This window comes from Ictalurus furcatus, chromosome 1 (assembly GCF_023375685.1).
Source record: "Ictalurus furcatus strain D&B chromosome 1, Billie_1.0, whole genome shotgun sequence".
Taxonomy (NCBI): Eukaryota; Metazoa; Chordata; class Actinopteri; order Siluriformes; family Ictaluridae; genus Ictalurus; species Ictalurus furcatus.
The window spans coordinates 22631599-22649199 of record NC_071255.1 but is presented as its reverse complement, the minus strand read 5'-3'; the positions used below and the strand labels follow the sequence as shown (position 1 = coordinate 22649199).

Below are 17601 nucleotides of genomic sequence, written 5' to 3'. Positions count from 1 at the left end.
TGTTTACATGGACAACAATAATCCGATATTAACCCGATTACAACGATACTCTGGTTAAGAAACTAGCATGTAAACAGCGATTATTGACGACCTTAATCCGACTAAAGCCATACTCAGAAGTAAACACAAATCGAATGAACACATGTGGAGTATTCCTGTTTTAGTTGCATTATCGACGTGTATTACAGACATGTACAAATCTTAATCACACTATTAACATCGTGTGGGAGTTTTCACGGCATTTTGTGACAGGACACGTACACGCGGCAGCGCTCAACCGTTTGACAGCAAACAAGAGAGCACGGCTGCGTCGAAAACCACGTACTTACCTGCTATATAGTAGGCGAGATACACGTATTTCGGCTACTATATAGTGGGCAAGTATGTGGTTTGGGACGCAGCCCACGGGTTCAAACAGTCGTCTATTTGCACGTATAGCATGACAAATAATTAACTGCACTTGAAGCTTTCATAAAATTAAAAAAGAAACACCCGAAACTGTATACGGTACCATAACGAAGACGAACTGTATGGTGATACGTGAAATTCTGGAGGGACATCAGACGGCGTGGGGACGTAATGACGTGTGCCGTTAATCGAACTATGTCCTATAACATGTAAAACGGGAACGTGAAAGGAATATTCTAAAAGCAACTCATGTAAACACCTTAATCACAATATTGTCTTATTCAGAATAAGGTCAATAATTAGATTACTGCTGTCCATGAAAACGTAGCAAGTAAAGTCAAGCAGCAGTGACTGCTGGCTCTATATTTGTACAGACAAAAGCGTAACTTTTGTCCAATTTGGTTGGATATAGGCAGGATTTTCCTGTTCTCACTCATTGTGCTTATTTATAAATGGCCTACTTTCACCCAAGTACTAACTGAATTCAGTGGATTATGGTGTTTGTTTTATGGTCACAAAAATAAGCCCCATGCAATATGAAAAACAAGATTCAGACAATTATCTTGCCAGATGTTAATAACCATCTAAAAACATTAATAACAGTGATGATGGTATCATCTCAGCAAAAGGTTTCTTTCGTATCTTCAAGTTAACTTACAGAAAACAAATTACATGTGGTCCAAAAGCTTATAAAGGCGATAAGCACCAACTAAGCACCTTCTGAAGTTTCCTGAAACTTCTCACTGCTTTTCTTCTTCCTCCATCTCCACGGTTTGAAGATCTTGCCCAGCGTAGAGAACTTGCCCTTGCGTTTGGGGGGAGGGGTGCTATCACCCCCTTCACTCCCTGTGCTATTGTGCTGGTGGCTGCTTTCATTATCTGGAAGGAAGGTGACCAAACAGGTGAAGATGGCACAATGAAGACTCTAATGACCAATTAAGCAAAATATGTCAGAATTTCGATAACTGGTTGAAACATGGTCAGATTAAGTGTGAGGATAATATAAATCACAGCAGCACACATACAAATGTACAGGAACAGAAAATGGTCAATGAGCACTGAGTGCAAACACACACACACACACAGTCTTACTTTCCTTGTGAGGACCTTTCATTAACATAATTATTAATGCTATGCCTACAACTAAATCTAACCCTATCCTATCTAACCTCAGTAACCAAAGGGAAACTTTTTGGCTATTTTAGGGTTATAAAAGTAAAAGCTGTTTTTGAAAAAATAAACAAACAAATAAATAAAAAGTTTTACTCATGGGGACTAGCCAAATATCTCTACAAGGTCAAAAATATTCAGATATTCATATACTTGTTATATCAAATTGTATCCATTGGATGTCCCTCCAACACACACCCATACCCCCCCCCCCCCCCCAAACACACACACACTCATAAACCCCCAACACACCCATAAACCCCCCACACACACCCATAACCCCTCCCACCCCATAACCCCCCCCCCCACACACACACACCCATACCTCCCCCCTCCCGCCCACACACACACACCCCCCACACACAACTTCAGTAAATTTCAAAGTTGATGATGCTTGTCAGAAGGGCTGTTGTTTTAAACTCCAAGGCAGGGTTTTAAACATGGTTGTTGTTTAAACACAGCAGTGTTTCCTGGCAGCTGTAGTTGGAGGCAAACAGACCCCTGCACAGAGCCTCAGTCATTTCACCAGTGGCTGCCACTTCACTACTCCAAGAACTCACATTCCTCTCACTGATAGGACTGTCAACAGGTTCCCACACATCTATTAGCCGTACCATTCAACCATTCTGCATTGAGTATTTATGAACTTCACAACTGACTGGATTAAAGACATACACCATACTTCTGACACTTATAAAAGTATGTTCTATTGTAGTTAACTCACACAGAGAAAGAACAGATTAACACTGGCTGCACTGCATGTACCTACTCAGTTCATGATTATGTGATCAACCCAAAGTATGTTATCAGTAAATCAATGTTTGGTATCTGACATTTGCATCTTTAGCTTTTGCATTAATGACGCAAACACTTTTTTTTTTTTTTTTTGCCATAAACACAGTCCAAATCATGATACATTATATATCCAAAAGTATGTGGACACCTGACCATGACCCCCATATGTGGGCCTATCCCAAACTTTTGCCACAATGTTGGAGGCACAAGATTGTATGGAATGTCTTTCTATGTTATAGCATTACAATTTCCCCTTCACTGGAACTAAGGCACTTTAATCAGCAAAACAATGCCCCTGTGCACAAAGCGAGCTCCATGAAGACATGTTTAGCCAAGGTTGGTGTGGAAGAACTAAAGTGGCCTGAACAGAACCCTGACCTCAACCCCTCTGAACATCATTAGGAACGAACTGGAATACATCCGCAGGCCAGGCCTCCTTGCCTGACATCAGTGCCTGACCTTACTAATGCTCTTGTGAGCAAATCTTCATGGAAAGCCTTCTTAGAAGAGAACTGCATGCATTTGGAATAGGATGTCCAGCAAGCATATATGGATGTCATGTCATATCAACAAAATATTTATTATTTAATATTAGCATTAGCAGTCTTTTAACATCCAACCCAGAAAACACAGGATGTCCTGGCGACAGTGCTTCTGTTCTTCCCAGATGTTCCCACAACATGGCAGGCACATGATCCACCCCAGTGACGAAATGTTTATTAAATGCAAACATCCAGGTCTCTCTAAACACAGCAACACATGAAACATGATCGGGAAGTAGTGGTGAGCAACACGACACAGACAAACACACCGTCATAAGCTTGGAGATACTCAACTTTTTAAAATCTTGATAAATCAGCATTTTTATTAGTTTGTATGAGGTTTTGTCTCTAGGAGGAGATCTCAGGAGTTTGCAAAGCCAGTTGGTCACCTCTTTGAAACATTTCAATCGGACTCCTCCCAGAACAGGTCAGCTGGGTTAAGGCTGGGTGACTGGGAAGGCGAAATTATAAAAGATAACTCTGCCTCCTTCACCAAGCATGTACAATTTTAATGTGGTGTGGGGTTGCTAAAAAAAAATTAATTAAATAAATTAAACATTTCCTGGTAAATGAATAAAATGATATATATAATAAAAAATATCTGGGTAGAGACTAGCTGTCAGGACAGGAGATGTAAGGATGCTCCAAGAAACACAAGTAGACCCGTCCTTTTAATCTTCTATTAGTGCTATTTCCAGCATTTCCCTCAGAGCCATACATACATTCCTAATGGCCAATATAAAACTGGCTGCCCTATCTTCCTGTAATGAAATCTACAGCTGGAAAGTAGTATTGCCCCCATGCCATTTGGCTTTCCAGAATCAAACAGCACTTTCTAAATGACACGAACAATGCTTCACAAGCAGTATGAATCAGCACTGAAGAGTTAGAAAGCAGAACTACCTGGGCTCCAGCTGCCATGTTGAAGAGTGTGGAAGCAGCAGGCCATGAGGAGTTAAAGAAAATTCAACGTGTTTCTCTTCTAGAAGAGCCTTTGCAAAACAGCAGAAGTGTGAGAAGCTGCTTAAATGGTCCTTGAGTTGAGACCAACTATAATCCTCTAAAAGACCAAACAGACTTGGCAGAGGTTGTTTATTTTAAATCTGGAGCTCCAGATCCTCATACGAAAGGGAAAGTGTGAGAGAAATCTAGAGGAACTCATGCTCAATATCCACATCACGCTGTTAAAGCAGCAATAATGACACAAGCAGTCTCTCACACTGAACTCATCCTCCAGTACAATATATTCCAAGTCTACACAGGCAGCCATCCAAATATGAGACAGTTACAGTGCTGAGTCAAAGTAGCCACTGACCAGCCATCCATCACAAAGCGCAGAGAACGAGGCGGAATGGATTCCTGGTCCTTTCATCTCTGAAAAAGGAACAACCGAATGCTGCAGTATGCAGTTTGACCAGGCAGTTGGCTGAGTCATTAAGCAGATCGTCTGGAAGTATTGAACACGAAGCTGAGCTGTCCAAGCTCCCTGCTTATGGATAATGGACCTTAATGGACTCAAAATTGCTCACAGCTCAGATCGGAGTGTGCAGGCGAAAGCAGATCAGGCAGACCAGGATTCAGATGGCACAGCTTGTTGATAAAAGTGTCCGTTTGAGGGGCGAGGTGTGAGCCGACTTCACATCCTGCGCTATAGGGCTGTGTGATAATAGCTGGGAGAGTCTGAGTGGACTCAGAAAGGGAGGGAAGCCTGGGAAACAGAAGGAGGAAATGACACTCCACCCTGATCCTGAAAGAGGCAGGTGGGTGGGGGCATATATAGATGACCCCCACCCACTCGCCAAACCAGCATGAAATGGAAAACAGTAAAACAGATGAGCAAAAACAACACGCACCCACCAATGAGTAATGTAATCTGTGCACATCCATGCTAATGGGCTCTGAGGACATTAGCAGCCATTTTCCCAAAACTCCATGACCAAGTTTGCAGCTATATACACAGTACAGGTTACATAAATGTGCGTATAGAAATCAGGTTAAAAAAATAAATAAATAAAAATTAGCACAATCTGTGATTATAACCACAACATATAGAATCTGAAATGGTGCATTTGAAATATTAAACATTTTGTTTATGACTTTAGAAAGCACTTGAATTTGCTTGAGTAAGTGTGTATTATTAAAATAAATAAATAATAAAAACGTTAAACTCTTTCATATGATTATATTAAACTGATTAAACTTATATTAAAGCATAAACATAAAACCTTTGAAGCTTTTTGTGTCACTTGATAAGATTTAAATAATGATTCAATAATCGATAGAACATTCAGAAAAGGAGGCTGCGGCTCTAGTGAAAACAACAGATTTTCAGGCACTGCTCAGCAGCAATCCAGCTTTAAACAGAACTGTATAAAATAACATCCAGTCTGGCTAGAAAACATTTCCCAGCATGAAATCAGTGTTCGTCTTGAAAAGCTGCAGTAACTCACTTTATCAAACACATCAGAATCTCACTGTCCTCTATAGAGGGATGAAGCAGGTCACATTTCCCCATCAACTCAGGACAGAATATAATGGTGCTTAATGAAATCCTACTTTTCTTCACTATATGAGGTTTTGTGTCCTACAAATAGCATGACACAAAATCTGTTTTTAAACACAGCAAGGGCTTAACACAATCAAAAAAAAAAAACAGCACTGCCATGCTAAAACAGCACGACCACTGTGTAATTGCTGCGTCACTCATCATTTATTTATAACCAGCACACTGCTGGCATTTGCCATGTACAGTACAGCTGCTTAAACAAATGAAAATATTTTTGATTGTTGGCTGTGAGCATCCTAATCCCAAACATTACGGTTGAATATTTTTGTGGAGGTATGAAGAATCATGGCATCCAGTAATTTAATTAAAATAATAATAATAATAATAATAATAGTAACAACAAAAGGTCTTTAGGCCTTCCTCAAAATGCTTAAAAAAGCTGTCAAGGCAATGAGTAACAATATAATGATATTAGCATTTAGACCATGTTGTGGAGTTGTCCATGTTGGATGTTGTCAAAAGACAGACATCTACAAAGCAAAAAGCATCAGTAGGTTTAGTACAGTGCATGTAGAATGTTTCATATATCTAAATGCAAATCTAAATGTGTATTGCATGGATGCACATACAGCCCCAGGGCAGAGAGAATCAGGGGTGTATACTAAGCGAACACAGAGACCATAGCTGTCAGTGATTTAGAGGAAAGTATGATGCCTGGAGCAGTTTGTGTAGTTAAGCAAGTTAAGCTAGTCTGTTGGGAAAACCTGTGAGGAACAACACACTCCTCCTGCAGTCCTCTCACTCAACACCCCTTCCTCCAACCAGTACTGTAACAGCACTCACAAAACACATCCATACAAAACACTGACATGATCGCATTGTCAGGAAGTGTTGCCATTTACTGTAGAAATAAGCCAAGTGATTGTGAGAACAATTAACACAGAGCTAAGTCAGTGGTCACTTCTGTAGTATGGCTTTACGGAAAGGTTCAGCACAACTCTACGAAAGGTGACATTTTGCATCAGAAGTAGCCGTAAGTAAATCCAGCATCAACAAGGGCAAACCTTAGGAGAGTCCGCTGACCAAACAAAGGAGCCTGTATTGTGAGATGAAACTTGGCCGTGCCGTTTGGCTGGTCATTTTGGCCAAGCAGAACTTGGCATCTGAATGATTCCTGTATGCAGAAAACCCTAAGATGTTTCCATTATTGACATCTCCAACTCAATACATTTAGAAAACAGGCCAAAGGATATTGAGAATTCAATTTCTACATAAATATGGTGGTGGAGAAGACCGCATCACAGTCTGTCAGCTCATCTAACACGATGTTAGCAAGACGCACAGAACATTTTTTTGAAAGCTTCCAAGTATGTTAGGCAGCAATGTGTTCTAAACCACACATGCTATAACACTTTGCTCCAGAATGATCCTAAATTATTGACCTGAAAATGTCCCAAGTTTGGACAAAACTAAAAATATAGAACCATCAGTGGTACAACTAAAATGCTGCAGCAGTACTGAAGGGATGTTTATAAATGGTATGCAGAAATGTTCTCTGAGCACACAGAAAACCTGAAACAGCCTACTACTGTAACCTAAAAGTGACAGCTTGATACCATTCAGGAATGAGATAGAAAACATGCCTGTCTGACAGAAGCATGGCAACTTTAACCTTTTTTTTTTAAAAAAAAAAAGTAGTTAAGAATGTCAGTGTGGATTATGCAAGGGATTACACTGTACACATGAATCACTCACTGACTTTCTAAGAATATGTAAGAGAGACCATCAACTTTAAACATTGGTGGTATCAAGCAAAGGAACGGATAAACAAACAAGCATACTACTACACTACTACTACTACTACTACTACTACCATCAATAATAATGTTATTGAACAGTGAAGAGATCCATATATTAAGATCAGTCAATTGCCAAACACACAATCTAAAAGGTACTTTGAAAATAACCACAATCTGCACAGTCCCTGCTTACGTGAGAAACAGAAGCAGATAAAACATAAGCAAAGATTTTGGAAAAAAAAAAAAAGGATTTTGGAATATTTTGAAGGAAACTACAAATAATTTTTGTTAAATTACTCCTCATGTATGTGAAAGTGATCCTTGTTGCTGAAGACAATTTTCTCCCATAACAAATTTTCAACAGTCACCTGATCCATATGACTTCAATATGGACAAACAGATTTAGAGTCAGTTAACCCAAGCCTTGTTCGGAGCAGTTTTACTCGTTGCAAATACATCGGCCTCCTGTAGATGTATCTACAGATGTATCTGTATGTAGATGTCAAATCTACATTTATGTAGCTAAACCTCAGATAATGTCTGTGGTGTGTATACATGTGACTCACCGGTGTGTGTGCTGGTGTCCTGAGATGCAATCTCCAGAGAGAAGCTCTGTCCCATACTCTTGGCCCTAAGGGCCTACGCTTTCAGCTGTGACCTAGAAAAGGCCACTCTGTACTGAGCAACAAGAGTCCCACCTGCTCAACTCTTGACTTGCCTAGGATCTCCACTTCAGAAGGCCTTCTTACTGCCACTTCTTTCTTCTACCCACTGATCGTTACAGAGTGCTCCCTTCTGTTCTGTGTCTCTTTCACCAACATTCTCTCCCTTCTTCCCTTCTGGAATTCTGCACTCCTCCCTCTGCAACTCCCCACCCCTTTCCTTTACACTGACCGTCCCTCTGCCTCCCTGACTTAAGCCTGTAAGTTAGCACAACTGCAGATGGATACCCATCATTCCAGGGAGCCAGGGTCAGAGTGTGTGTGTGTATAAGGAAGAGATTAAGAGGTTGCTCTTGTGCAAGACAAAAAGATACTTAATTAGAACAATACGGTTAACAATATGAAGAATGGAATGTCACTCAATCATACAGAGGCAGTGCTAAAAAATGACTGTACCTGTGTACTTTGCTACAGGACAATAATTTTAAAAATGCAAAGTGCTTCAGTTTGAATATGGCACTTTCTTTTTCCTTAATCCTCCTTCAACAAAACAATTACTAAGAAAGTGAATATTTTTTGTGCAGGACATTCCAACCCCTGACAAGAAAAATATTTATAGTTGTGATTTATCAGTTTCACATCCAGCTCCTGCTTTATCCCCAAAATATTTTCATTGAAGTACAAGAAAACAGAGTTGTGCCCCCTAGAGGGAACAGTGAGCAAACCCTTTAGTGGCCATCCATTGGAATTCCAGGCATGCAGCTTATCCAGCACAGGGCATTAGAGGAAAATGAATGTGTACTTGTGCCACATTTATGAATGACACTCACATACTTCCCATGCAAAGCTTCATTTCCTCCATTTATTATTTCTCTAACCACATAATTTACAGAGGTCACCTTTTTGCAGAATTGCCTCAGTAACTAGGTTAAGATATATTAAACATAGCGTAAGTAATATGTCTCATTCGGTCTATATGCCTCAGTAATTCAGTGATTTGATAAATGCACTTAAATGACTGGCTCATTACAGCATTGGAAGTGCGCCCACCGTATCTCACATTCCCGAGACAGAGACAAACTAAGAAGTGGCAGAGAGGCCAAAACACATACTTAGCAGTCAAGTAGTGCGATACTTCCCTGTTTAATAAGCCACACATTCTAAAATTCATCCCAACTTGCTCAGCTGACACCCAGTAGAGGTTAGACAGAGCTAACAATGGAAATGGGGGGAGGCCATTTGACATAATCAGACTGTAGCAATGACACACATGAGGAGGAACATAGTCAAGAGAACTGGGAAGATGAATAAGGAAAAAAGGGGTGAATCAGTAATCCAGCCAAACTAGAGAGGAAGCAAAAATGCCGGTGCATGTTTACTGTGGCACTTTCATTCAAGACCACAGTGATAACTCTTCCAAAAGGCTGTGAATATAGACATTCACATATAGACTAAATGTGCGGTTCTCACCACAGGGGAACTTTAAAGATTATGGAAGGTTATGTCTGAGACTCTGACAGAAGTCAGATGTGGCTAGTTGTTTCAAAACGCTCATTTTTGACATATACAGCTCCTCCACTTAAAATTGCCTCCAGAGCTACTAAAAAACACTACCTAGGCTTAAAGAACAGAATGATATTGCTAGGAGGCCAAGCTTTCTGAACTTACAAGTAGTATGACTGGTAAATATGGAGGGGCCCTTTTGTCCTGAGTGCTTGGATATTTGTGGTTAACATGTTTTTTCCTCACGTTTAGAGACGTTGCACTGCCCAAAATACAGTTCTGAGCAGATGTTTTATTGAAGTTGCCAGAATGTAAATGAATTAAAAATAAATAAATAAATAAATCACTGACAACAAACCCCAACCATTAGGATACAGGTATTTGTTTTTTTATTAATTTAGTATTTGACATAGTATTTTACTAATTGTTTACAAAATGTTCTTTATGGTAACATTTTAAACTAAGCAAACCACCAAGTAGTTCCTGTGACTATACACAATCAATCAATATTCAAAATATATAATTTCATGGGATAAATAAAACATTTAAACTTTCATACTTACACAAAGGCCTTAGGTAAACATTTCACAGCCATAAAATTCAGAGGCAAACCCTAATAATATTTTCTCTCAGAGCAGCTAAGAAATTCCCAAACCATTAAACCACAACAACATAAAACTGCACACTGAAACCTCAGGGAGCCGGACAGAGGGGTAGCGGTATGAATAAAAGTGAATTGAATCTTCCTTGAAAAGAGCTCTAACACGTTCAGAATACACTGGCAACACAGGCACCATCCCAAAACAAAACAAAACCGAATGAGCTCTAGTGATGATAAAGCGGGCTGCAGTCCTATTTCTGTGTCCTAGTTACAGCGTCTACACTGGGGCACTGATCCAAACATGCATAGCCCACTGGTTGGTTCTGCCTGAGCCCAGAACCTGCTGCTGTGACCTGGAAAACGTGCTACACTCAACTGTGTGATGAAGTGGACACATGACCATGGTGAACTTGAGAAAAGAATTATCCAGGTGTTTCAGTGATGCTGATACTCAAAACAAAACTGGCCCAATAGTCGTCCATACCAGTAACAAGGACAAAATCATGATATTAGTATTATAAGGTGCTATGTGCCAATCATTTTTCAGCTGGAGAGTAGCATATGTGTGTGAGATGCAAGCCGAAAATAGATCTAGATGTTGATAATGCAATGATGTTAACTGATGCTGAATGATGCTGATTCCATGAATAACCCAATAGCCCGATATATCCAATGACGTAAATGCTGTCTTGATGACATTTATTTAAACATCGAGATGAAACATGTGAACATTCACGCAGCTCACCATAACCCTTAACAGCAGCATAGAAAAACAATACAAACAAGTATGTGCTCTGTGAAACAATCACTCACTCACCATGATCGTCCATCACAGAATCTGACACAAACCACTGAGTCGATCCTATGGATGCAAATGAACAAAGATGATTAAAACAGCTTCATTTCTTCTTTGACACATTATATAATCAGTGATAAAATTCTCTATGAGATCACATTTGTCATTTATACAACACATAATATGCATCACAATAGTCATTAATAAGGCCATTATGACAGTACACACTTTCTTTCAAACCTTTACTAGCTACTCTAGTAAAATGCAGCAAAAGACATTTCTATTATACCTACAAAACAATACATGCGAACATTTCAACAGTAAAACTTGCTTTTGGAATCTGTTGATTTCTGTTTATGTTGTTTTAAATTGTCATCTTGGTCCAGGATATACCCACAATTACATTTTAATATGCTGGATTTTTTTTCTTGCCGATAAACTGTAAAATGGAGGTACATGTTTTCACACAGAAATCATAGGGGATGCAAACATTTGCACTCAGCCATAGCTGTGCACCTGAGTGCTTTTATAATAGAAGAGTTTAGCAAACCTCTCCCAAATGCTACTTTCAATCATTTCGTCATACTGCATTTATACAGAATATTCAATATTTCAGGCTTCAAGCGCAAACTTTATGTGACTAATATTAAAAGAGCGGTTGTCGCCCACAAAGTCTGAACACTGACAGCTAACACTGGAAACGCACTGTGTAGAAGGTCATTGGCCTTGTAAGGGGGTGTTCGTTCTCAGTGTGTCCAGTTCACAGGTCTCAGAGTAGCAGATACGGTACATGGGCTCGCTTCTGCTGAATCTGTACAGGTCAGAAAGGGGAGGTTTAAATTAGCAGGAACAGATAAGCACTTAAACATAGACACAGTATCAGAGTAAAGAGAGTCATCGATAACAAGCTTCTAATCTCACTGGGTCCTGACCATTTCTGAATAATTTTGGTTATATTACTTACTAGAGTGCCAGGAGAATCTGGCACTTTTCAGTAATATTTGAAATGGCTTCAAATGGCACTCATTTCCTATATTATATTTAACCTCAGGGTTACATGGCTGGTAAAGCCTATAATGTGATACTAAGGGCGTGAAAATAATTTTCTTAAGGAATCACAGCATGATTCATTAAAGAAAATGTAAAGGTGTAAAAGGCTCAAGTTGATCAGGTTTATCAGACTGTAATGGACTGAGAGCAAGACAGGATGTGGAATATGTGGATGGATGAGGCAGAGAGGAGAACGTTGAGGAGATAGAGAGAGACGATGAGAGAGATCTGCGGTACAGGGAGAAAGACAGAAAGTGGAAGAGAGAGTGATGGAGAGAAAGTGAGAAATGCTAATGAACATCTCCAGAGACAGAGCGATCGATCGGAGTGAGGCAGAACAGGCTTCACAGGCCAGCTTCCCTTTCATGCCATATCGCAGCAACAGGACAAGGGTCTGGAAAAAAAATCTCTCCATGTATGATCAATGTAAGGCACTGACAAACCAAAATCACTAAACTGGTTCAAATTTAGAACACATTTTAAACATGACAAGTGCTCTGCAATGCCACTGTAACTAACTAGCTATAGGAGTCTGACCTGCAGATCCAACACACTAACAAAAATGGTAATGGGAAAAAGACTGCAAGCTTAATTTTAGTCCTGTTTGTAGGCCCATTTTTCAGGGAAAATTAAGCTCAGAAAAAGAACACAGTTCCTATATGTATATGTACATAAAAAGCTGGTAGAGTATGCTGGGGATGCTGGTGTGCTTTAAAGTAATGTGTACAGTAAATGCAAGTCCACCAGTGTAACATTACATATAGTGCATCTGTATATACAGACTGAGAGGAAACAAGAGAAATAATGATTTTCTAATACGATACAATATTTTAAATCAATGGCTGAACATTAAGTTTAGCATATGTTAACGATTCAAGCACACAGCTGACACAAACAGAGTTAATGCTAGGGTTAAGAAGGCTGAGGTTTGCAAGAACTTGACAGTAAGCCTCACCAGCTTCACATTTTTGAGGTTTCAGCAACCAAAATAATCCTACAACTGTAGGATTCCAAGACTTCCTTGGAAATTGCATGTTCTGTCAATGCACATCAAAAAACCATCAAGTTAAAAGGGACAGACAATTTTTATGGCCATATAGGGTCTACAAAAACACCAAGCAATTTATCTATGTCTAGGTGAAGCAGCTGATGTGCCATTTAGTTTGGACAATGGTGTAGAGTTTCACATGCTTGTTTTTGAGCTGCAGTATGGTGATTGTGTATGCTCTGTACACAACGATTTACAATTAAGTGGCTATCCTGCTAGATGATGTGCTGGGAAGCTTTATATGAAAAGACAGCCTATCCTAATACTCTCTTGCACTCATCATAAACAATATACCAATAAAAAGGAGCACACTGACTCATACAGAGTTAAGTTACATATGCAATATGTATATACAATAAAATGAGATCACCGATGCAGAAATAGAAAGAAGAACTCTTAGCCGTTTACTCAGGTGATTATCAATTCATGATTCAAATGGCAGCAGTCTGTGATGCAGGCTAAAGTTATACATTTCAGTTTAGATTTTCTCTTGCTTCACGGCTTCCAGGCTCACCCTCCTATTTCTCACAGCATTTAATGAACTGCTTCATTTGATTCACCACATGGAAAGTAGATTTGCGCTTGGTACATTACCAAGACTGACATTTTTGGAACACTGACAAAGCAATACTCTGGCAGTATAAGGCTGGCCACTGGCTGTTGGAGAAAATGTTTAAGCTTGACAATATTTAGTTGCAGATGTGGATGCAGTCTATAAAAAGTGAGGCTGTGTACACACCCTTCTGCCTCAAAGCAGCTCATGCTAACAATAAATGCTTATCCCAAACACAGCAATCCTTTCTAATCAAACTGACATTTGAGGTCAGATTATTTGACTATGATCTAGTTACCATTTGTTATCATGACTGTTTTTTTTTTTTTTTTAAATGAGACTGTCTTTATTCAGATAAATTTATCAAAATGCATTTACCTTTCGATATGAGTAAAAATCTCCAAATTGCATGTACTACTGCAGATCTTTTTTTAAGAACCGATAAATAAAGTGAATCCTAAAATTAATTCCAAAGTTAATTTTTCCCTTCAGACATGTTTTTTGTGTTTTTATTCCATCCAGCCGAATCCCATCGAGAATAATGTATTTTGCAATGGAACCTTAATGTGCAATGTAAATTGTTGTAAAGATGCAGTAACTACGAGACTGAGTCGAATACTTGCTTGCTGTTGCATAACTTCAGTCTGTGGAGAGCACAATGGCTGCCGAAATGAAACACAGAGTCAGTGGAACAGAGATGGTGAGGTATCGGCGTCCTATAAGAACCCAGAAGTCAGTTTTTCCAGTTACTGTAAGTTTCCAGTTATCTGCTTTAGTTCTCACACTTCTTAGTGTATGGCATATAAACTGTGGTGAATCACACACTGCGATATGGAAGAGTGTGCAGGTGACTTCCTTTATAACAACAAAGCATGTGGGTTTGTGTGTGTGTGACGAGTGCGAACGTGAAATGCCAGGACACACACACACACACACACACACACACACACATATATTACACACACACACACACACACACACACACACACACATATTACACACACACATATTACACACACACACATATATATATATATATATATATATATATATATATATATATATACACACACACATATATATATATATACATATATATATATACACATATACACACACATATATATATTGACATGACTATATCATGAGTGTAAATGTTCTATGATGAATCATTCTCTTATTTTTAGGTGGAGTTTAAATGCAGTGCTTTAAACACAGATGTGCATATGTGGTGTGATTAGGGCTAACACACACACACACACACACCTCAGGATGGGAAGTGTGAAAATGGGATGTAACTGGCCTAGTTCCTGATTGAGCGTTAACTCCTGACGAACCGCCATGCACCAGTTGAGATGAGGCTGTTAAAAAGAAGTCCCTTAGGGAACAAAGCTCTGATGTACTGTAAATTAAACGGGGAACCTGTGTAGCAGGAAGAAAATATATAAAAAGAATGTGCTCTCTTATTGCAGGAACCAACATCGACAACTCTGGTTTATTTGCTGCGCATTAGGATGAGAAGGTGTCATTGCATGACCTTTCCTGAGGACTTTTTTAGTTATCTGTTTTGACATTTTGTGTTATCACTGGTTTAACACAGCAGCAGCTTAGCAATTATACTTGACATCAATTGCAGAAGTAAATATAATTCCATTCAGCTATGTTAATCAAGAAGTTTTTTTCCTGAGGGTCTTCATCAGAAATATTTAAAATAGTATCCCGTCAGCTAGTAAATAATGCATGATGGTTAATATCGGTAAGCTATTAGGTCCTAGAACAAAGTAATGACACAAAGAAATGAAGTCAGAATACAAGTGTGAAAAACGATGCCCCAGTGGATCATCCATCTATTAAACACTAAGAGGGAAAAAGTGGCACTGCATCTAACAGAATCATGTGATGGTAAACCACACAAACATGCCTTATTACTGTTAAAAGGCTCTTCTGCCACACTGCTTTGTGCAAATGAAAACAGGGCTACAATTTGAATGACTAATAATAGCTTAACACATAAATGTAGGTTTACTGATGATCAGGTTGCAGTACCACAAAATACTCCTTTCGCCTACCACAATCAACACAAAAGGAAATGGGGAACAGGAAAATGCAGCACAGATATTAGATATTACTGACAAATTTGAAGCAATTGACATCTTTCATGGGATGCAAGAATTGAGTTTTGCAATGGGAATAAGTGTATCAAGCCCTTAACATTTAAATAGCATCCCAACTTGTGATTTAACAGCTTGCCCACAGGTTCAGATTTGGGCAGAAATTAGGAGTTCAATAATCAGAAATCCTGTATGCTCACTCAAGGAGTTTCAATACGTTTCAATTTCACATTCTCTTGCCAAAGAAGAGAACAACTCAAACCTGACCCAACGTGCTCATACTCACAGACGCTGCTTCAGATGCTGGCCTATACCAATGGCTAGATCCAGTCAGACAAGTGTCTACATGGGAGCTATGGAGAAAGATCAGCAGCCTGTTTGATCTCCTTCTGGCACAGTGATCTTAGCCCAGATCATGAGCACCTACGCATCCTAGTCCCGATCTAGAATGAGAGGACGACAGCATTCGCTCCAATTCCGGGCCGCCTGTAACGTCATAGCCGTGCTTGTCCCAGAAAAGCTCGGCTCACCACAGGGACTGGTGGCCCACTTTACAAGGAGTCCAAAAGGCTGCTCTCTCACTGTTCTCTCTAAACTTTAATCCTCCAGACTCTTCATGTGCAAGATCATATAGCTGACTCAGTCCTGAGAGACATGAGCCTAAAGGAGGGCTTCAGCCCCACAGTCAAAACGGTTAAAGCCATACACTGTTTACAACATGCCATGAAGCAGCTAAAGTTAAGCACAAGCTGACTTTGTCAAATAGTTGCCATCTTACTCTTTTAATGCAGTACCACTTTTGGTGATATAAAGCAAGGTTTCCAATATACAGCTTTAAAACACCACAGCCTGGCAGTAATTCATGGTGTTTTAACTTTAGCTGTTTAACATATAAATCACCTCAGACACATTTAGAAATTAACAACTTGCATAAATCTCCAGCTGTTACACTTACAGACAATTGACAGTAATAGTACTACATGGTAAGCCCTTCTCCATTACGGGCTTACACCTAAACAAACCAAGTGCACCAGGCCTTAGAACTGTTATATAACTTCTAAGGCTTTGATATCAGTTACTAAGTAATTTTGCCCAGCTGAACAGTTTGTATACATTACATCTTCTTGGATTTGTTTGTGCAAGTAAAGGTTTTTAGCTGACAGCACTGTAACAGCTTGTGAGACTCATCTGATGGTAGCTTCCACCTGAACATTTATTACACTGGGTATATTAAAAAGAGTGATATCTTTGCTCTGCACTTACAGTATTTGGTGCTGCTGTATTTCCTGGCCAATTTTGTCACACCTCTCCCTGACTGTGCAATTGTTATGATGTTTATTATTATACATTTAAATACTTCATACATCTCTTATATATTTCAGATCACTACATGTCTTGCAGTTTGATCTCCATACTGAGATTATATCCAAGGCAGGATTAAACAGTAGATCATGAAAACTGGGTCTCAGGCACAGTAAGTAATAATTGACCTATGGCATGGTCTAATAAGTCCCAGTCCTAGGAAAAAGCTAATAAGAATCTAATCTTTTGCTTTTTGAATTGTTTGTCTTTCAGTTCATAGCACAGGATCAGTCTGTGCACAAAAGAGGTTTACTCGGCAGAGACATGAAGAACTAAAACAAAGCGGGAAAAACTAATTTCAGAGGAGTTTACACTTCAATAAGCAGCAGGTTTTAAATTGGGACAATAATTACATATGAACACAAATACTTAAAAACTTAAAACACTCTCAGAAATAAAGATACTTCACTGTACTTTTCCTTGACACTGGAATGGTAACACCAAGGACACGTCTTTTGTACCTTTAGTGTGTATCTTTCCGCTGGGAATGCCCAGGTCATGTACCTTTAATTAGAATTTAGAGTAAAGCTTTAAAAAGGTACATAAGTGGTCCGTAAGGTCCAATTATGTCCATCCATACGTTCATTTTCTGTACCGCTTATCCTACACAGGGTCTACCAGGGTTCCCTGGTAGAGAGCCTCTACCAGGGAACTCGGGGCATAAGGCGGGGGACACCCTCGATGGGGTGCCAACC

At 39.4% G+C, this 17601-nt stretch overlaps 1 protein-coding gene across 5 annotated transcripts in view; it reads right to left on the bottom strand.

Annotated features, from left to right (window-relative positions):
* phactr4b (phosphatase and actin regulator 4b) overlaps positions 1-17601 on the bottom strand; it is a 30387-nt gene that overhangs the window by 10852 nt on the left and 1934 nt on the right. For 2 of the 5 annotated variants that reach the window (XM_053632653.1, XM_053632688.1), the window contains exons 1-2: positions 7787-8303; positions 1126-1287 (exon numbers count right to left, since the gene is read on the bottom strand). In XM_053632653.1, coding sequence (XP_053488628.1) covers positions 1126-1287; positions 7787-7841 — 217 coding nt within the window. In that variant the 5' untranslated portion in view covers positions 7842-8303. Of the gene's footprint in view, positions 1-1125; positions 1288-3818; positions 4276-7786; positions 8304-10803; positions 10849-11488; positions 11594-14052; positions 14113-17601 lie in introns of those variants that run through there. The other 3 variants (XM_053632679.1, XM_053632670.1, XM_053632661.1) reach the window with 3 other exon arrangements.